Below are 22272 nucleotides of genomic sequence, written 5' to 3'. Positions count from 1 at the left end.
CCTACCGATCTATCTCGTGAAGGTATCGGCCACCCCCCCCCCCCCCCCCCCCCGTGACTACCGAGCCTGTTTCCCTCCTCCACCACTCCATTAGTAAATTAAAAAGTCACCGTACACACTAAACCGACCACGAAGCCCCGCCCCCTCCTCCATAGATACACGAGCTGATTGGTTGGATGAAAGGAGCTTGGAGTTAGGAGTCAATTGGCTTGTATTCACACACGCTTTCAACCCTCTCATTAACTATTTCCAGAGGTCACAAAGGAGATTAGTCAAGTTTTCATGAGCGTTTTTTTTTTTTTTCACGTTCACGGTGAAGAAGCCAGGTCAAACTTTTACTAGGCTAATAAAATAACACATGAAAAACTAACACAGCCCCTAGGAAAGCCTCGTCAACTATGGGTGTTTATTATTATTATTATTATTATTATTATTATTATTATTATTATTATTATTATTATTATTATTATTATTATAGGAAGTGAATCAGATAGAGGAAGGAGTGAGAAGACTTTGGGCCAGTTTCAAAGTTCCCCATGATGGGTTAGTAAGCTCCCAAACCAATACCAGAGCCTTCGAAATTTTCCTTGTATAGTGTCTGGTGTTTATATTTAAGTTCACAAATTTGACGAAACTATACAGGAAAAGTCTTGTGTATATAGTGTGGCATCGAAGACCTCACCATTTTGGATTGTATGGGATTCTATGGTTTGGTTCGGGCTGTTACGAAGACACTGTGTTGGACTGTGAAATCGGTTCTTTAAGCTGTTTGTTCAGCAGACCCCAAACACTTGAGACGCCGAAAAGAGAAAACGAAGGTGAAAGCTATGAGAGAAAAGGAGAAAGAGAACTAAAGAACATCGAAGATTATATAAATGGAGCGACAGAGTTGGTAGGGTAATAAATATCTTAAAATATTCAGCAAACAAACACGTATTTAAGTAAAAACAATAACAAAAACAACAAACAAAACAACGTGTAGCCCCGAAATGTTTAAGAATATGGGCCAGTGTTACCTTAGAGAGAGAGAGAGAGAGAGAGAGAGAGAGAGAGGGAGAGAGATGGGGGGGACATAGAGGGAGGGTGAGGGAGGGGGCGGGGCTTTTGAACCAATTTATAGTGAACGAACACTTTTTACTTTTCACCTTATTGGCCATTTTCATAGTTTAGCGCGGTGTTATCAGCATCATTTGAACATTCATTTCTTGCAACAACAACAAAAAAAAAAGTAAAAACAAATGCATAGGTTTGCTTAGCTTTGCAACGCTTCCTGTCTTGCTCTTTGATCAACTACCTGAAAAAAAAAATAAAGACGAATTGGAGGAGTTTTGTACGTGTTACATTTGTTTACAGTGAAGGAAGCAGCTCAACCGCAAAAAAAAAAAGAAAAAAAAAAGAGCCGAGAATATGTATGCATGTATAGATATATGCATGTATGTACGCACGTATGAATGTATGTGTGAACGTATGTTTGTATGCATGTATGTATGTGTGTGTGTGTGTGTGTGTGTGTGTGTGTGTAATGTATGCATGTACACACACAAATGTCATTCATAGCACAGCAAGGAAGTGAATCAGAAAGGATGTGATGTGTTCCAGTGATCTCTCTCTCTCTCTCTCTCTCTCTCTCTCTCTCTCTCTCAGTTGTCTATTTCCCTTTATTTTCCCATTTCGAATAAAACTTTCCATACGGGGATGTTTACGTACAAAGGTTCCTGTGTGTGTGTGTGTGTGTGTGTGTGTGCAACCGGTTCTCCTATGTCGCATTCTCCCTAAGGCTGATAAAAAAAAAATGTATTGAAAAGCAAGGCACAAAAAAAAAACGCAAAATTCACACCAGGAGTAAGTAATAATTTTGATTTTTCTTTCCATTTAAATAGGTGAACGAGAGAGAGAGAGAGAGAGAGAGAGAGAGAGAGAGAGAGAGAGAGAGAGAGAGACACACACACACACACACACACCCTTGTAAATTGCGTCGTGTGAAATTTTAATAAAGATGTACGAGTATTAGGCAGCTGAGAGAGAGAGAGAGAGAGAGAGAGAGAGAGAGAGAGAGAGAGAGAGAGAGAACCACATGCTTTCTTTTTTACCCTTGTTTGTTGCAAAGGAAGGAAATTATATTCAAATGATGCTTATTTTAGTAGATCATTATTGCCTCAGAAAACAATGTCAGAGGGGAACAACACAATGGAAGAGGAAACCTGTTGACTAACCCGCTTCTTTTAATAGTTTCCTAACCCTCGCTTCGTCTACTTCCACTAAAATCGTTTGGTAACTACGCGGCATTTTTGAGGGAGGAATCACAAGAGTCCCTCCCACGTGTGTCCCTTTCCTAACATACCCCTTCCCTCCCCCTCCCCTCCCCCCCTCTGTCATTCCCGTCTCCCCCCCCCTCTGTCATTCCCGTTCCTCCCCCCCCCCCCTCTGTCATTCCCGTCTCCCCCCTTCCCCATTTCCCTGCCTTTCCCCTTTCTTTATCTCCCTCTCCATCGTTCCTTGTCTTTTCTCTCCTTTTCTCCCTCTCTCCCTTTTTCTCTCCTGTCCTGCTCTTCTCTCCATTGCCTGTCTTTTCTTTCCTCTCCATCTCCCTGTTTTCCCCCTCCTCTTCTCCCTCTCCTCCATTCCCAGTCCTATCTCTTTTCCTATCTTTCCCTCTCCCTCCTTCTTCTCTCTACTTTCTTGCCCTTTTTGCTCTTCTTCCCATTTTCTTCTCCCTCTCCATCTCCCTATTTTCTCCCCTTCCAACATTCCAAGTCTTTCCACACCTTTCCTTCTCCCTTTCTCTCCCTCTTTCTCCTCTCTTGTCCTTTTGCTCTTCTCCTCTGCCTATCTTCCCTTTTTTTCTCCCTCTCCATCTCCTCGTTCTTCTCTGTCTCTTCATCACCTCTTGGCTTCCCTTCTGTCTTCTCCCTTCCTCTTCATCTCCACCCCCCCCCCATCACTATCCCTTCCATCCTTATCCTCCTCTTTCCTACGTCAATCTTTCATCCCACTTCCAAGACCATTATCTCCTATCTTCTTCCTCCTTTGGCCACACTTCCCTCTCTCTCCCTCTCCCTTCCTCTCACGTCCAGTGTCATTCCCTCTCGTCATCCTTATCTTCACTTATTACTAATCTACTGCAATACAAAAGCCTTTCCTAATGTTTTCCCCATCTCTGACTGATGTTAATTTACGCCATGCTACTCCGGCAAATGCTCCCTCACCCCCAACTCTTGCCTCACTATTCGCTTCTCCCCCTACTCTTCTTCCCCAAAAACTAGCCATCACCCCCTCTCTCACCCTCCTCATCCTTCCAAAATCAGCCCCCACCCTTCCCCCTCTCTCGTTCCCTCTTCTTTTGCAACGCCATGCCTGCGGGGACTGCTCGATCATCCCTGGGCATGACACACACACACACACACACACACACACACACACCTTCTGGAACCCGCCAGATTGGTCTTCTCGTGGTCGCTTGGAGCTTTGCAAACTTGGAGTCCGTCTCGTTCTCCCTCCCTTCCTCCCTCCTCCTCCTCCTCCTCCACTTTTTTCACGCCCAAGTGACGCTCTTTCCCATTCACCACCTCATCCGAAGACCGTACGTAGTTGTTATTTTTTTTCTTCTTTTTTTTCCTGCGATTTTTTTTTTATGGAAAGTATTGTGTGATTAGAAAAGCTCTCTCTCTCTCTCTCTCTCTCTCTCTCTCTCTCTCTCTCTCTCTCTCTCTCTCTCTTTGTGGCAACGCTGCATGCCTCGCTCGCTCGCTCACAAGGAATGAATCACAGGGTATTTCTGTACCCTGTGGTGCTCCTCCTCCTCCTCCTGCTGGTTCTGGTGTGCTGCTGTGCTGTTCACGTGGTCTATGTGTGGCCGACACCAGCCCCCCACCCCCACACACACACATACACACACAAGCAGAGACACATGCAACTCATGATCGTTTTCTTTCTGTGAGCGTCGCAGTTACCCACTTGAGCGGAAACCCGAATGCAAGACCTGACTCATGAGTGTAATAGCTATGACATCACAACATTACCGCGCCAACCCCCCTTCCCCCTTGCGAACTCCTCCCCATCTCCTCCGCTCGCCCGCTTCGCTTCTATACGGAAATCCAGGTTTAAAATACTAATCATCCTTTTACCGAACTTTTATACACGCGAATATCAGTACAAACCCTTTCTAAAGCCATGAAATCTTGCCTGTAACTTGAACTTGAGTTTTGTAATGCCTGGATGAATCAGTCGGAGTTATCGTAAGTCTGGCGTCTACCGGAGGAGGGTTGCCAACTTTAAAGTACCAATTCTCCCACAACCGAGCCTCTATAGACGTGAATACCAGTACAAAGACATTCTTGAGCTATGAAATCTTGCATGTAACTTGAACTAGAGTTTGTGTAATGTCTGGATTAGTCAGTGTAAGTTATCGTGTGTCTAGCGGTTGTTGAGGGAGGGCTGCCAAAATTAAAGTCCCATCCTTTAACCTAACCTCTATAGACGTGAATACCAGTACAAACCCTTCCTAAAGCCATGAAATCTTTCCTGTAACTTGAACTAGAGTTTGTGCAATGTCTGGATTAGTCAGAGTGAGTTATCGTGGGTCTGGCGGCAGGGGCGGAGGGTTGCCAGCTGGCGGCGGCCGAGTCTCACCAGCACGACCCAGCAGAAAGCGCTCGGCAGGCAGCTCGGCACGAAGCGACGAGCCAGTATATACTCAACTGTCGTGGTGGGAGGACGTTAGACCGCCGCGCAGTGCAACCCCCTTGAGTGCAATTGAAAACCCGCTCGAGCTGTAAAGGCATTTAACGCGAGTGATTTTCAGGGGAACGCGAGTTTGTGTGGATTACTCTTATCTAGTCAGCTGAGGATTACCTTTGCTCCATCTTCAAGACTTCTATCATGTACCTGAGTAAGTGAATTTTGTGAATTTATGAAAAAGTTGGTTTCGTCAAGTACTACTCACCATTGTATATATATATTATTTTTTGACCATTACTCACCGCTCGCATTGTTATGTAGCACAAGGGAAGCGAGTGTTTGCGAGTGAGTGTATTGTGAGTGACGGGCGTACAGGTGTGTGTGTGTGTGTGTGTGTGTGTGTGTGTGTGTGTGTGTGTGTGTGTGTGTGACCAATTAGCGCTTGTCTACCTGGGAGAAAGGATACCTGAGCCAATTAACACGGCATGGATTGTAGCGTGAGTGTGTGAGGTGAGTGTCCAGTGAATGAATGAATGAATGAATGAACGATGTGTGTATGTGGTGAGAAATTGTGTGTGTGTGTGTATGTGTGTGTGTGTGTGTGTAAAGCAACTAAGTAAGAAATCCCTTAACCATCTGTATTGTTTGCACTGTTGACGTGTGTGTGTGTGTGTGTGTGTTTTGCATCATTAGTGTGTGCCAAGTACGATGCGAGACGTGTGTGTAGCATGCAACGTAAATGTAGTATAAGAATTGTGTGAAATGCAGCTGCGGTGAATATGTAAATTAGCGTTGTGTGAATGTTGTGCGAATGTGGCATGCGGTGAGGATTATGTGGAGTGAAGCTGATTATAATGTGGAGAGATGTTGTGTGTGGATGTTAGTGGTGAAGATGATGCTGGGATAATTAATCTACGGGATGTGCGATGGGGAATGTGGTGGTGGAAAGAGATGATGATGGTGGTGGAGGCGGTGGAATGACTTCTCACACACACACACACACACACACACACACAGTCTCGGGTGGTGATGTCACGCAGTGGTGCCACGTCTAGTGTGTCACGGACTGTGGTTCTCCGCTCTTGGCGGTGGTGGTGGTGGTGGTGCTTCGTGCATTACCCGCCTTGCCCTGCCCTGCCCCGCCTCTCTCTCTCTCTCTCTCTCTCTCTCTCTCTCTCTCTCTCTCTCTCAAATTCATGTTCGAAAATATCTGACAACAGGGAAACTCAGCATTTTTTTGTATAAACCTACGAGTTTTGTTAGATTCTCTCTCTCTCTCTCTCTCTCTCTCTCTCTCTCTCTCTCTCTCTCTCTCTCTCTCTCTCAAGACTACCTGCAGAAATGGATGAGGTCAGTAATTAGCCAACACCGTCAGGGCCATGAATCATCCTCTCTTACTTTCCTTCCTGTTTACTTTTCTTTATTAATCACTTCCTCTCCATTTCTGTTTACCAGCGCTTGTTTTCCTTCTATTTAATCTTCCCACCGTTTCATACTTTTACTCACACGTCGGTTCTGCGTCATATTATTTAGTCTTTATTCTCTAACTTTCTAAATTCACACGTTTTGGTATTATTAATTTATCGTACACAGATCTATATATGTTGATTGTTGCCTCCTACACTCGATAGGAAATAACTAATAGTGCTAATAATAATAATAATAATAACAGTAGATTGATCGCTTTCTTTCGAGTCTTGCAAGTGGAACGCAAGGAGAGTAGACTGTATAGGTTTGTAAGCCGGACATTCTCTTGCTCCTCCTCACCGACGCAATACACGGCTCATCGATCGCAGTGGTCTTCCGTCTTTACTTTCACATTGTTAGACACTGACAATCATAGCAAAAGTAGTAGTGACAGTAGGAGTAATAATAACAATACATCGCAGCAACATATCAATATCCACGTTTCATGTTTTACAGCTTTAAATGTATGCAGAAATATTAGCATTTATATTAGACAGATTTAGAACATCTGCAATAAGCAAACTTTTAGCCTGTTTGTGCTCCTGTTCAAGTAGAATTATAACAGCGTTCAGACTAGCGTTAAAAGTACGTATATAACATTCTTCATTCGCGTTATTTTTATTTCCTCGTAACTTCAAAGTGTGTGGTAACGTTTTATGTTAAGTTATTTTGTGAGTCAAGAATCATCCAATACTCATAAGTAACGTTGTTCTTTTATTGTCGGTAAACTACAATATAAACTAAGCAAAATTCATCACACACACACACACACACACACACACACACACACACACACACACACCTTAAAAAAAAAATCATCATAGCTACTTAAATTGTATCAACTCTATAATAAGCACGACAAAATCTTCTCCAAACGAGTTACTTTCATTTTGCCAGTAAAGCAAAACACTTAGATTTGCCGTCATTATACCTGCGGCTAATGAATAGGTGAGCAGGGCGCGCAGGTAAGGGCAGGTAGATGGCAGGCAGGTGAGGCGGATTACGGTGATTCATAGGGCTGTTATCCAGGTATCCGGTAGCTCTGTGTGTGTGTGTGTGTGTGTGTGTGTGTAAGATAAAGGGATTGTAGAGATAAATAAAGTGCATGAATCAGAGGTGACAAACAGAGGTATAGGTGGGTGATAGTCTCTCTCTCTCTCTCTCTCTCTCTCTCTCTCTCTCTCTCTCAGTTTTTTCCTCTTCGTCCATCTTTCTTACGAGTTTCCTTCCATCATTATTCCATTTTCCTCCATCTCAACCCCCATTTGGCTTCACTCCACTTTCTCCCTCCCACCGAGTTTTTGCGAGTAGGTATTAACTAAACTTTTCATTCCACTCATTCATTCCTTAATTCATTCATTTGGCGAGTTAGTTTGTATAAAAAAGAGAAAAAAAACCAGTACACGTAATGTTATGAATGAATAGCTAGGTTCGTACTCATTGCCCGTCTCTCTCTCTCTCTCTCTCTCTCTCTCTCTCGTGATGATGCAGTTTAGGGCGCAGTATTTCACGGGAAGGAAGATTTTAAAATGTTCCGTCTTTGTGTGTGTGTGTGTGAGTGTGTGTGTGTGTGTGTGTGTGTGTGTGTGTGTGTAGTGACTAGCGAAGCACGTGGTGAAGGAAGGTTGATGGGTTGGCGGGCATGTGTTGGTTGGGCAGGAGGAGGAAAGGAGAGGCAGGGAGGGAGGGAGAGGGAGGCGCCCAACAGGAAGTACAGGTCCACTCACTTCCTGCCACCGTGTATTAGAGAGAGAGAGAGAGAGAGAGAGAGAGAGAGAGAGAGAGAGAGAGTGTGTGTAGGTAGGTAGGTGAATGAGAATATATAACTTATGACGAGAGTGAAATTTTGGCTCCAGCTGTGTGATAAATATAGACGCGTGTGTGTGTGTGTGTGTGTGTGATCGGCTGCCAAAAGGACTGTTGCTTGGTGGTGTGGTTGTGTAAGTATTAAGATGTGTGTGTGTGTGTGTGTGTGTGTGTGTGTGTGTGTGTGTGTTGTAGCGTTGCTATGTATTGTTCCTCGTGTGTGTAGTGTTGCAGTGGTGCGTGGTGGGGTGACTCACGATGCGGTGTTGCTGAGTGTTGAGTCGCGTGTATGTGTGTGTGTGTGTGTTGCATGGGAGGGTGTCATTGGGGTGTATGGCAGTGTGTGGGGGATATTGTGTAGGGTGTGAGTGTTGATGGGCATGTGTGTGTGTGTGTATATGTGTAGTGTTGCAGGAATAGATTGCATTGTGTTGCTGGCAGGGCACGGTGTTGAGTGACAGGGATGCTTGTCAGAGGTACTACTACAGTGTGTGGTGTTCCAGACAGACAGGAAGTTAGCGTGGTGATAGTGTGTTGCGCTGGTGTTACGGGCGGCGGGTCAGCCCGTGTTGTACTAGTGTGTTGCATGGTGTTGGGGGTACGTACTTGAAGGTAGTGTTAGGAGGTGAGTCAGCGTGGTGTTGGTGTGGTGTTGCAGGGTGTATAGTGATGTTCAGGTGGTGAGTCAGCGTGTGTTGTGCTGTGTTGCAGGGAGGTGAGAGGCCAGCATGCTGAGTGAAGGTCGTCGGGAGGGGCTTCGTCTGGCCCTGAACCGGTCGCTGAGTGAGCCAGGGGAGGCGAGTGGCGAGGCGGCCGTGCGCTGTCCAGTTTCGCTGCCGCATCTGATGGCGCCGCAGGTAGTCAGCATGCCAGCGTCGCCGTGCGGGGAGAGCGCCACCATCCAGAGGTCCCTGCTGCTGAGGCGTGCCCGCGCCCTGCAGCCCGCCGAGGTGGCGCGCAAGCTCACCAAAACCAAGCCCCGGAACTTCCTTCTGGTGGACCTCCGGCCGTTCATCAGCTACAACCTCAGGCACGTCCGCAGCGCCATCAACCTCAACTGCTCGGACAGATTCAACCGTAAGCGGCTACAACTGCGTCGCGCCTCCGTCGTGGACCTGGCGGTGTCGCCGTCCGGCCGCGACCTGTTGAAGAAGCGGTGCTACAAGGAGATAATCGTGTACGACGACGCCACCACCGACCTGGAGGCGCTGCCGCCCACGCACCCCGTCTACCTCGTCCTCACGGCGCTGCTGGAGGACAACAGGGAGCCGCTGCTCCTCAAGGGTGAGTACAAACTGATCCTTCTCACATCTGCTTGGTGGCTTTACCACACTCTATTGTCTGCTGGGGGGGCCTGTGTTATCTTAGTAGAGAGTACACACACACACACACACACACACACAGAACCAGAAGCTTCCCATCCTTGGCCCTGCCTTCTCGTTCCCAGGCGCGTCCCTTTATCAGTAAACATGTGTGCTTTCCCAGGGCAAGGCGTCTCCCACGGCAGCGCCCGCTCTCTTGCTCCTCCTCCTGTCTGTCCCTACTGCCTGCCTGCTGGGGCCGCGATTGTTCTGCTGGGGGGAGAGAACGGCCTGGTGGCTGGCTGGGGTGCTAGGAAAGAGATGTGGATGCTTTGGGGTGGCACACACGAGGTAGAGACCATCAGGGGTGCCGCATTGTGCCAGGCGTAGGGCGGGCAGGTGCAGACAAAGGGGCGTAAAGGTGCGCGGCGCTGGGACATGGAGGAAGTGTCGGGCGGGCTGAGAGCAGGAAGCTGAGCAAGGCCTCTCGTGACCTTGCGGCCCTCACGTCCTCTTCCTCGTCTCCTTCTCCCCCTCCTCCCCTTCCTCCTTCCTTGCCTTTCTATTCTCTTCTATCCCTCTTCCTCATCCTCTCCTCGGGACTCTTCCTCGTCTTCTCAGCCTTCATCTGCCTTCCCTTCCGTTCCTTCCTCATCCCCATCCCACCCAGCATCATCTCGCCCCTTCTCACTCTTCCTCAGCCTCCCCTACCTATACATGTTCCAACCCTCCTCTTTGTCCCATCTCCATCCCCTTCTCATCTTTCTCTCCCCATCCTTTCATCCTTTCCTTCACCCCGCATTGACTCCCTCCCCTATATGTCCCACACCTCTTCCTTTTCCCATATCCGCCCCCCTTCTCATCTTTCTCTCTGTATCACACCCATCCTTTCCGCCCCTTATTCACTCCCTACCCAAGCCCTTTGAGAGAGGATTCAAGGGATGTCGGTGGAGGTGGCTAAGCATTGAGGTTATATTTGGGGATGTCAGGAGTGAGGTAATAGCATGAGGTAGGTTACGAAGGGTTAGGGGTCTAGGGAAGGGTTCTCGGCGGGGGGGAGGGGGGGGGAGGGGGTACCCAGAAAAGTGTTGTGGCCTCTTAAGGAGGTGGTGCATCAGGAAGCCTTAGTGTGTGCCCTTGGAGAAGTGTACCTGCTCGCTCTCTCTCTCTCTCTCTCTCTCTCTCTCTCTCTCTCTCTCTCTCTCTCTCTCTCTCTCGTTTCGGGTGGTGTCTAGCAGAGTTTTAATGAGGCGCGAGTGATTGAGAGAGAGAGAGAGAGAGAGAGAGTGTGTGTGTCGCGTGAGGTGGGAATGCGATACTAGGGTTTAGGAATGGGAATAAAAACGATAGAAGACGAACCTTAAGCAAGCAAGAGGAAATAAATGAGAATAAGAGAAGGGGAGGTGGTAGGAGGCTGCAGAGATGATGAGGGAGAGGAGATACGGATGCGAGGAGGAGGAAGAGAAAGCAGAGAGAGAGAGAGAGAGAGAGAGAGAGAATGTAAGTAGAGGTAACCAACGAAAGAAAGGGAATGAAAAGTAGAAATATACGAGGATGAATAAGGGAAAGATGAAAGGAGGCAATAAGAAGATACTGAACAGGGTGACGAGAAAGAGGAATGAAGCGTATAACCAACTCTTCTTTAATGATGGACAAAAAAAAAAGAATGGAAGAGCAGGCGATGAAAAGTCTGAGTGCTTGGTGGGGGAGGAGAAAAAGGAGGTGGATGGGGGGCGGGGAGAGGAGGAGGAGGAGGTGGTGGGTATTTGCTGTCAAGTGAGTCACCCCAGACAAAGGTACCCAAGGCCTTTTATCAGTAAATCAATAAACACTGAAGAAGAATTGACACCTGAGATATATAGTTAGATAAGGATAGACAAATAAGTGATAAGATCGAATTTACCTGACAGAGAGAGAGAGAGAGAGAGAGAGAGAGAGAGAGAGAGAGAGAGAGAGAGAGAGAGAGAGAGAGATAGCATACCTTCCTCTTTCCTCCCCCCCCCTCCCTCCTCCACTTCAGGCATCCTTGCAAGGGTAGACAAACACCAAATGAGGAAGTGCAAAGCTGTGTGTGTGTGTGTGTGTGTGTGTGTGTGTGTGTGTGTGTGTGTGTGTGTGTGTGTGTGTGTGACAGGTGAATGAAGCACCTTACTTATCCTTCCTCTTCACCTTCCCTATATAGCTTCCATTAATCCTTTCACTTCCTTCTTCCTGTTCCTTTCCTTTCCTTTCCTCTCCTCTCTATCGTCCTTTTTCTTTTACTGCATTCCCTTTCACTCGCTTGCCATCAGTGTTCTCTTTCCTTTTCTTTCCTTCCTCTTCATACATTTCTCCTTTTCATCATCTTTCAGGTAAATTGCTTGTCTGTTCTTACTTATCTCACCTTCACTTCTTACATTCTCTTTCTCCATCTATATATCCGTCCCTCTCTTTCTTTACGAAGGGAAGGGGAAGCAAGTCTCCTGAAGGTCAGTCCGGCAGGGGAGGGAAGGGGTAGGCTGGGAAGTGTGTCCCCTGCCGCCCCTGCCCCTCCACCGCTTCACTGACCATGTTTAGCAGGTGGATGGAGCAATGTATCACCCCTGCTCTCCTTCCCCCTACCCTTGCACGCCCTTTCCATGCCCTTCTCTGTTCCCCCCTTTTATGCCATCCCTTGCTTTCCTCTTCCACATTTCCCTGTTGTATTCCTCTTCCATACTTTTCCGCGCACTACCTCCTTTCATTCTATTCCCTGTATCCCTCCCTTTCCATCCCATTCATGTACTCCCGTCCGTTCCCTTTTATCTTACTTTAGTTTCATTCACTCTGCTCCCAGCTCATTTCATAATACTCCTACCATCCCCTCCCTCCCTATCCTTTACTCAATACCAACCCCATATCCTATTCTCCATTCACTCTTTATGCTCTTCTCCCCACCCCTTCCTCCCCGTACACTCCCAGGGGAATGCTGCCTCACCCTCTTAAGAGCCTCAAAATCGATCTGCGGAACATAAGGTCATTGTTCTCAGTATAAACCGCTATACCACCACCTCCACCAGTCCATTACCTTGCCCAGCGTGAGATTAAGGCCGGTACTCTCAGATGCCCCCGCCTCTCACATCTGCTGGGGTAGCTTTGGAATAGGTGCCCTTATGGAAGAGGGCTCCTTTAGCTAGTCTCTCGTGGCGTATACTTTTGTTTAAATAAAAAAAAGGGATGAATCGCGTCCTTATGAATGTTTTTGTCACGTTCACGGTATACAGAATCATTGTGATACTACCAACAGGGTTATGAGCTATTCATAGAAACATGCAAACACCTACGAAAGCCTTGTCAAGTTAATGTGTGTGCGTGGCCTCCTAAATGTTGAACACGACCCTTAGTAAGCCCCCTGGTGGTTGTGGGGTCGTATTTTAAAACATTTCGTCGCCCAAGTTCACATATTTGACATGGCTTTCGTAGGAGCTGTAGGCCTTTCCAGGGGTAGTTTTATGACACTGGTGGTAGTCTGACCCTTCCTCTGTGCCATGAACTATAAAAAACACTCATGAAGACCCGGTTGATCCCCTCTGACCTTGATAAATAGTCGATGTGAGAAGCGATGGTGTCTTAAAATACAGCCTGTGGTCCCATAAGCTTTCCCCCCCCTCCCGCAGTACCCTCGTGTCCCCATATCATCTTGCACGTCAAACGTCTGGAGGGGTAAACTGTGCATCAGCGTGCCTCAACGTCTAAACGGCTCATAACTCAGCGTAATGAGGCGAGTGTGTGCACGCCGCGCCCCGCCACCGCCACCAGCTGATGCCTCGCCCACGCCGCTGCCGCCTCCTCATCACGTGTGAGTCACCGCCGCCGCCGCGCACAATCGTATTTTGGATATTTTTGGTCACGTCGGCCTGCGTGTGACGAGGGGAGACGCGTGTCGTGTCGTGATGAGAACAGAGGGTGAGTGACGGCCTAGCACGAGGGAGAGAGAAAAAAAGTTACATAAAAAACCTAACGTAAAATAATGTAGTTGAAATAAGTGAAAGAGGATAAAAAATCACATAGAGAGAGGAACGGAAAAAAAAAAAGAGCCGAGGCGGGAATGACGGTTTAGCACGCGAGAGAAAAAAAGTATCATAAAAGGCCTAACGTAAATATATCTAGAAAAAAAGTAGCATAAAAGGCCTAACGTAAATATATCTAGAAAAAAAGTAGCATAAAAGGCCTAACGTAAATATATCTAGAAAAAAAGTAGCATAAAAGGCCTAACGTAAATATATCTTGAAAAAATGTAGCGTAAAAGGCCTAACGTAAATAAATTATCTGAAATGAACGATAAAATAAAGAAAATTCACACACCCCGAAGAAGAAGGAATCGGAAAAGAACCAACCAGGCATGCAGGAAAGGCCTAACGTAAATAAAGGTACATCAAATAAATGATAAACAAAAAGTCACACAAACAAAAATAAAAACGGAAGCGAAACCAAGCAAGCACACAGGAAGAGAAAAAACAATTACACTGGACGCACCGATGTTGCAGTGACGTTATTGCTTCCGTCACTCACTTGACCGGAACTGAATGGTGATATTGGTGGTGGCGGAGGTGGTGTTAGCGGTGGTGCAGGGTAGTGATGGCCGGTAGCAATCTTGCAGTGGGAGCAGCAAAGCATAGGGCTGTTCCCTCCCCCAAGGCTGCCGCTGCTTCCGCCCAGAGCTTACCTGTTAAAGGCGTGCAGGTGAGACCGCCCTGAACACCCCCCCAACACTGCTCCTGCTATCGACCCATACACACACACACACACACACACACACACACACACACACACACACACACACACACACACACTTAAATAAATCTTCGCCCTCGCCTTTCCTGGCCAAAGAGGAAGCCAGCCATCAGGAAGGAAAGCCTCCATCGAGCGGGCGGGGGAGCCGGGTCCGCTCGCTACCCACGACAGGGCAGCAAGAGTGACACGCACGCCACATTCCGTGACCGAAGCGCTTCACCAAAATAACTCCACCTCTCCCCCAGCACCAGCCAGCCGCCCCTCCCGCGCCTATGACTCACCCGTCACACACACACACACACACACACACGTCAAGTCAGCCGTGCTAAGACGAGGACGAAGACGATTTAGGGTTGCAATTGTTCCTGCCAAGGCTGCGACGTCGGCCCGCAAGGTCACGAATGAGGTAGAGAGACTGTCGTGTTTCGGCCCGCCAGCTACTGCGAAGGGCTGCGGGGCGGACATTGCCGGACGGACGCCTCTGTGTCTACTTGTGCTTGTGTTGTATCGCGAGGACACACACACACACACACACAGGAAGGGGTGGAACGCTCGCCGGCACACCCGCTACCCTCGACCTTACGATCTCGAAAAGTTCGTTACCGCCATTTCCTTGTTCATCTGCGATTGAAAAAGGTGGAGGAAGCATTGAAGGCGGTGAAGGAGGAAGAGGACTGGTGATGGTGGAGGTGGTGTTCCTGCTGCTGAAGGTGGTGGTGATGGTGGTGGTGAGTCATGTTCGCTAGCCACTTGGTTGGTATTGTCAAATGCTCCCACCCCTCACACACACTATTTCCAAAGGCCAAAAAGGAGGTTAATCGAGTTCTAATGAGTGTTCTTTTAGGTTCACGGTACAGAAGAAGGCTCAGACTACCACCAGGGTCATAAAAGTACCCCTGGAAATGCCCTAAACTCCCACGAAAGACTAGTAAATTACGTGTTCTTGGGCGCAGAAATGTTTAAAAATATGGCGAACATGTGATTGTTGAACCCACTCTCTGCCTTGGTACCACGCCCTTCATCTTCCTCCTGCACGTACCATGAGTAGTGGCAAACAAAGCCCATGGGTGTGGAGAGACTGCCCACTATCCTTGCCGCAACCCAGGAAGCGCAGGAAGAGGAAGAATTACGTAGGCTTGGATTCTCCGTCTTCTTGGTCGTACACCCGCCCTTCTCTTCTTCCCTCTCCACCTTCTTCCATATCTCCTCTTGGGTAAGGAATAGTAAGAATCGTGGCACCTTGAAGAGTGCCTACAACCCAGGAAGTACACTACATAAGGGGGTGGTGGGCGGGCGGTGGTAACGGGCGCAACGTCGGAGCTTACAACATTCCCATACACGCCGAGTTACCAGCGCGCGGGTCACCCTTTTTCCCCCTTGAAGCTTAGCGACAAGGAAAGCTTTTGCATTATTCCGTCGTTCCCTGCCTGTCTGAAGGTGTGCGCGGGAGGGAGGGAAGGAGAGGAAGGAAGGAAGGGAGGGTAAAATAACGATGTCCGTGGCGTGAGGCGAGGAGAGCGGGAGGTAAATTTAGGATGGTGGAGGAATGTGGCAGCCGCACGCGAGGGAGGGAGGGAGGGAGGACGCATGACTCACCCGACCAAGGCGCCAATGTAATCATAACACTTTCCTATGTGTTCTTGCTGCTCTTCTGCTGGTGCTGCGTCGGTCTTCGTAGTAGTAGAATAAGTAGTAGTAGTAGTAGTAGCGATGGTGGTAAAGTGAAGAAAAAAAATATACAGGAAAGTTGTTAAGAAATGCGAGACCGAGTAATGTTTAAAAAGTTACAGCACATTAGTTTTTGCGCTCTCTCTCTCTCTCTCTCTCTCTCTGGTTATGAATTGCTTTTCCGTGCCTCTAAATCTTGTGTCGTGTGTGCGTACTACGTCATCATGCCAGTCTTCTTCTTCGTCTTCTTCCATATCAGAGGCGAGACAGGGATGGACAGGGGATAAAAAAGTGACGGGTAGTGTTACAGCGAGTTGGCGTTCACTGCGAGACACTGAGGTTGGTATTATGACACTCGCATCTCACACCACTTATTTCTAAAGGTCAAAGAGGGGGTCAATCGTGTTCTGATGAGTGTTTTTTCATGTTCATGGTATAGAAGAAGACTCACATTACCACCAGGGTCATAAAACTACCCCTGGAAATGCACACAACTCTTACGAAAGCCTTGTTAAATATGTGTTCTTGGGCGGCGATATGTCTTTTAATGCGACCCGACAGATTCCGTGTGTGTGTGTGTGTGTGTGTGTGTGTGTGTGTGTGTGTGTAAAGGCTTCGTGTTGTCTTGCCGGGACGTAGCATGAACAAGGTCACCTGCCAGTCCTGATTTATTAATACTTGCTGATAATTTTACTTACCTGTCCGGGGGGTTGTGGTATCATCATCATCAGGAGGAGGAGAAAGAGAAAGAGGAGCAAAACTGGTGTGCCATTTAGTCTTTAATGATTACACTAGTTCGATAGTTTATTTTTATATTTTTCCTGAAGCAAATATGCGGTTCTTAACTATCAAACTATGAGTCTGCATCGATCGCCGCGTTAAAACCGAGCATTTAGTCAACGCATTCTTCACGCCCTTGTTCAACCCCAAAAAGACAGGCCCGCGTGTCTTGAATTTTGCTGGAGAAACAGTGGCCTCAAACTATACGCGAATTGCCTGAAAAAAACATAACGCCAAGACCAGAGGAGGCACCAGCAGGGAAGGCAAGAAGGGGACAGTAGAAAGGCCGTAATGGAGAAGGTACTGTAGTTGTGCTGGGGGCAAGGCAGTAAGTATTAGGGGAGGCAGGATAGAGCGACAGAGGCGAGGGTGCAGGAGGCAGGGGAGATGAGACTCGGGAGTTGCATCCTGCCTGTCCATCCGTCCGTCCGTCTGTCTCGGTCTGTCAGCCTGTAGTACGCACCCCGACACACTCTTGGCGGGGCGATAAGAGTCAAGTGGTGAGGCGTCCGTCCGTTACCCAGACGCTGAAAGGACTCGTTCCCGTCCTCGTCATCTCGAAGGGGTGGGGGGGGGACTGTCATCGCGGCTCTCCTCCCTCTCCCCACCCTACCTTACCTCCCTATCCCTCGTCTTGCCAGTGATCTCCCCCTCCCTCTCCCTTATGGTACTCCACTGCTCCCTTCCCTCCCCGGCTCTGTATACCCCCCGCGGCCTCTTGCAGTACATTGTTGGATGGTTTGAGTAGGGAAGTTGTGGTTGCGTGTATCATTCCTTCCTTTCCCCCTGTGGCTGGTTGCATATTTTAGGGGAAAAATTGAGGTATTTTACTCCCCCCCCCCCTCTCTCTCTCTCTCTCTCTCTCTCTCTCTCTCTCTCTCTCTCTCTCTCTCTCTCTCTCTCTCTCTCTCTTCTGTGGTCTCGCTGCGTAAATGGATCTATAATTTTGTTTAAGGAGAAAAGTAATTATTTGGCTCATCTCCCATATCCTCCGTGGCCTCTTATATTAGTCATTTGGATTTCATAAAGTAGAAAATTGAGGGGTTGCGATGCCGTCGAAGGGGTGAGATGTGAGAGGGCGGGTGTGAGAGTGTGAGGGGCATGTAAGGTTAGAGATATAGGTCACTCTCGGGATCCGCGTGGGAGGACACATCACTCACACTTCTTCACCTCCACTTGACGTCCACACTCAGACCCTCACAGCAGCTGGCCCCCTGCGACTCCCATCACCTGCCTCACACTCAGCCCCTTCCAGCCCCCCGCATGACCTGACCACCCCCTCCCAGACCCTAAGCCATAACTATCCCCTCTCATCCCATAAAACCTACTCCTTGATCCCAGCCGTATTTTAAGACACCATCGCTTCTCTCATGAACTATTTTTAAAGGTCAAAGAGGGGATCAATCTGGTTATCATGAGTGTTTCTTAAGGTTCATGGTACAGAAGAAGGGTCAAACTACCACCAGGGTCATAAAACTACCCCTGGAAAGGCTTACAGCTCCTACGAAAGCCATGTCAAATATGTGAACTTGGGCGACGAAATGTTTTAAAATACGACCCTATATTCCTTTTCACACATCTTTTGCCCCGCTCAAGCCACAAATAACCGTTTATCACCACCACCCAGGCACGCACAGCCCCATGATGCCCAAAACTAACTAAGTCACGCACCCTCGCCTTGCCCACTCAGCCCCATTGATGGTTGTTTACTTCTCCTCAGCCCCAGTCCGGCGTCAGGGTCTGAGATGTAAGATAAACCTGGCAACGTGACCCTTGGTGGTATCTCTGTGGCCACGAGCCCGAAATAACCTTGCAGCTGACTGATTTCTCAAGTGGTAGTAGGGAGGGGCTCGGGCTCGCCAGGCGCTGCAGTGGTGGCGGAGGCGGAGTGGCTGGGCGGGGGGTGGTAGGCGGCCCCAGCGACAAGCGATACTCTCAGTGTAACTCATTATCTGCCTCATTACGCCCCTCAGAGCTGCTTCATGGCGTGGTTTCCCTTTCCACACGCTCATATGTTAGAGCCCCTGTGTCTTCCTTGGTGTTGGCCGAGGACTGGTTAAAGCTGAAGACGCAAAAAAAAAAAAAAATGTCAGACTATAGAGCGCTGAATATCAATGTGTTAGCTTTTAGGACAGGGAAGGAAGGTGTGTGTGTACGTGTGTGTGTGTGTGTATGTGTGTGTGTGTGTGTGTGTGTGTGTGTGTGTGTGTGTGTGTGTGTGTGTGCAGCAGCTGGGAAGTGAAGCCTTGCAGTTTACAAGCGGGACAGCAAGGAGATTACAAGGTGGTGGTGGTGGTCGGGGGGAGGCTGAGGACCAGAGTGCAAGGTCGGCTCCTCGTGGCGGGCTTCCTGATCGGTGACTAAGAGGCCGTCAGCAGCGGGGAAGGACGGGGGGGTCGAGGGAACAAGGAAGGGCACGGGAGATGCAGGGAAGGAGTAGGAGCCGAGGAGAAGGAGGAGGAGGAAAGTAAGAAGTGAAAGAGACAGGAAGAACGCGGGAGATGCAGGGAAGGAGAGAGCAAGAAGTAGGAGCCGAGGAGGAAAGGAAGAAGTGAAAGAGAGAGTCAGGAAGAACGCGGGAGATGCAGGGAAGGAGAGAGCAAGGAGGAGGAGGAGGAGGAAAGGAAAAAGTGAAAGAGAGGAGGACAAGCCGAGGAGGACAAGCACTGAGTAGGAAAGAGAACAAGGAAGGAGAGAGCAAGGAGGAGGAGGAGGAAATGCAGAAGTGAGAGGATGATAGAGCATATAATCGTTGAATAGGAAAGAAAACAAGGAAGAACCATTAAGGAGTGTGAGAGGAAGCGGTAAGGATAGAACTCGGGGAAGATACAGAAGGAGTTAGAGGGATGAAGGACAGGAGGAAGCTTCAGATAAGAATGAGGAGAAGGAGAGGAATGAGTGAGAGGAAGCAAGGATAGGACTTAACGAGGAGCTAGATGGGCGGGAAGAGGCTTTTAAGGTAGGAGCAAGATACCACAATAAGGGATCTAAGAAGAGCAACAGAGTAGGAGCACAAAGGGGTGTTCACCGAGCCTCGCATTCCGTCGCCGAAGAGAGGCTGAGAGCGAGGAAGCCGAGTGTTTGGGGCGGTGAATGGCGCTGACATTACCCCGGACCCGAGCCTGAGCCGCATGAATGAAGGCTCGACTAAGTTTATAATCGATGCCTGGCCGGACTTGGGTGGTTCCTAGGGATGAATCATGCGCCCATCAATGGCTCGTCGATGCTGGCGTTGGTGCTGCTGTTTTATTCACGGCTGACCCACCAAATCGTCTCGCCGCCTCCCCTCCGCCCTCCAAGCCCTCACCCACTTCCGCCCCCTTCCGATCAGTCGCCTCCCATTCACAAGATTCGGGAGGATGGCAGACGAGTCTCATCTCGGCCGAAGCATTGGCGTCTCCATGGGGCTGATTTTCGCTCACGAGATTTGAGCTTGATTGATGGTCTCCGCGGAAGCTTATCTGGTGATGCTTAGACCGCCTTATCTAATCCCTGACACCTTCCTGATTTAAACTTATGCATTTCTTAACCAGGTAGAGGATAATAGATAGTATGACAGGTAGATGAAAACGGATAGATAAAGACAAGGTAGGGCGGCAAGGAAATGAAAGCAGGTAGGACTTCATGGTAGATTAAAACACCAGGCAGGGCGAGCGAACAGGCACTTTACTACAAATGGCTCCTTGGTGACGTATCTTGCTAAACCTCTGACGTGACGGCGGCGTTGAGGGAATGCCGAGGGCTTCCTTGTGGCGCTCGACTATAAATACCGCGATGACCTCCCCTTCCAGCGCCTTCTCGGGTACTCTGGAATGCAAGGAAGAAAGGAAGGGGGAGTGGGAGAGTTAGTGAGTGTTTAGGACGATGGTAATAGCTGTAGGTTGTTTTATGTATAGGTATTGGAGTTTGATTGAAGTCGTTGAAGGTTAGACGAAAGAAGAGATGGGAGGTATGTGTGGAGTGGATGTGAGGGAGGTGTATGTATGTAAGGGCTGACGAAGAACTGCTAAAGGGCTGAAGGGATGTGTGGAAAGCTGTAAGGGATGCGGAAGAGGATAAGATTTAGTGAGGATGAAAGGTTGACGAAAAGTTTAATTAAGGGAGAATGTTAAGCGAAAGGCGAGCTGGAGGGAATGTGCGGAGTAAGTGAGTGATGGAGATTGAGGATTTGTTGGTGAATGAATGTGTTGAAAGGGATTGAGTGATACCAACGCCGAGTAAATAATAACACTTGAAAATAGGTGAGGTATGGGAATGAGTGTTTAAATGAATGCACTATAGTGTGTGTGTGTGTGTGTGTGTGTGTGTGTGTGTGTGTGTGTGTGTGTTCGTGCGTGCGTGTTGAGTGAGTGACTAAGTGCCACGTATTGATCAGTGCCAGAATGACGTCATCACACCACCTCCACCACCTCCACCGCCACCGCCGCCGCCTCCCAGAGTGCACCTGTACCCAGCAACTTTCTCAATCATGGCTGACTCACCTCACCTGACTAAATTATTTTATCGGACTTTTCTTATTTGCTTATTTAATTACCTCATTTACCTGCGCGTCGATTATACCTCGCGCGCTGAATTAATGAGGTTATTAGTTGTTGTTGTTGTTGTTTTTATACGTAAGACGACAAAGGGGATTAAAGTGTGTTGTGTGCTTATATAAGAAGGCAATGTGATAAGGAAGGAAAAAAAGAGAAAGCATGAGAGGGAGTAAATTGAAGATAAATGGTATCATACGAAGCAAAGTCCAGAAAGCATCTCCTCCTCCTTCTCCTCCTCCTCCTCCTCCTCCTCCTCCTCCAATGAATCAACAGAGAGGAAAAAAAAGTTGTATTCGGTTGGCTGGTTCGCTGTTTATTTTTGCCTCCTGAAGCCCGTATGTGCGTGTGTGTGTGTGTGTGTGTGTGTGCGCCTCTCTAGTGACCAAAGCTGGATAAGACTCCGTTGACGTCACACACACACACACACACACACACACACACACACACACACACACACACACAGGAAGACTCACTTAGGTCAGTTGAAGCGTGTTAAGGGATTTTTCTGAGAGAGAGAGAGAGAGAGAGAGAGAGAGAGAGAGAGAGAGAGAGAGAGAGAGAGAGAGAGTTTACCTGCCCCCCCCCTCAGGTAGGGTCGTCATCGTGTACTAGTGAGCCGGTCGAGCGTGACCCGCGACCTGCCTCTTGATGCTCCTCCTCCTCCTCCCCTTCTTGTTCTTTTCTTCTTCCTTTTCTACTTCCTTTTTTTTCGATACCGCATAACACACATTCACAGCTACACACACACACACACACACACACACATACACACATAGTTACGCTACTACTACTACTACTACTACTACTACTACTACTACTACTACTACTACTACTATAACAATTACTGCTTACCACCGCCACCACTCCTACTATTGAGTATCCACTTGACAGAGAGAGAGAGAGAGAGAGAGAGAGAGAGAGAGAGAGAGAGAGAGAGAGAGAGAGAGAGAGAGAGAGACCTCCCCCCCTGGCGTTACCCCCCCATCTCTCATTTTCCTCCTCAGCGGAAGCCCACTTTTAACCCTCCCTATAAAGTGAGAGAGAGAGAGAGAGAGAGAGAGAGAGAGAGAGAGAGAGAGAGAGAGAGAGAGAGAGAGAGACCGAACGACCCGAGAATGTGGGTCATGAAGTGGAGGCAAAATGTAACGCGGCGCTCCCGAAGAAATGATGTTACGGCGTGTGTGTGTGTGTGTGTGTGTGTGTGTGTGTGTGTGTGTGTGTGTGTGCGCATCCTTCCTTGCTTCCTACTTATCCTTCCAGCACCACACCTGTACCCTCCTTTCCCT

At 48.4% G+C, this 22272-nt stretch overlaps 1 protein-coding gene and 1 long non-coding RNA gene across 2 annotated transcripts in view; both read left to right on the top strand.

Moving 5' to 3' along the window:
• Nucleotides 1-4645: 4645 nt before the first annotated feature.
• LOC126982453 (dual specificity protein phosphatase 10-like) overlaps nt 4646-22272 on the top strand; it is a 39409-nt gene continuing 21782 nt past the window's right edge. The window contains exons 1-2 of the mRNA XM_050834494.1: nt 4646-4888; nt 8662-9234. Of these exons, the coding sequence (XP_050690451.1) occupies nt 8679-9234 (556 nt within the window). The 5' untranslated portion in view covers nt 4646-4888; nt 8662-8678. The remainder of the gene's footprint in view (nt 4889-8661; nt 9235-22272) is intronic.
• On the top strand, nt 9248-14057 carry LOC126982454 (uncharacterized). The gene is made up of 2 exons (XR_007735185.1): nt 9248-13386; nt 13428-14057. It is a non-coding gene; the product is annotated as an uncharacterized LOC126982454 (long non-coding RNA).

This window comes from Eriocheir sinensis, chromosome 51 (genome assembly GCF_024679095.1).
Source record: "Eriocheir sinensis breed Jianghai 21 chromosome 51, ASM2467909v1, whole genome shotgun sequence".
Classification (NCBI taxonomy): domain Eukaryota; kingdom Metazoa; phylum Arthropoda; class Malacostraca; order Decapoda; family Varunidae; genus Eriocheir; species Eriocheir sinensis.
This window is presented reverse-complemented; position numbering and strand designations above follow the sequence as displayed.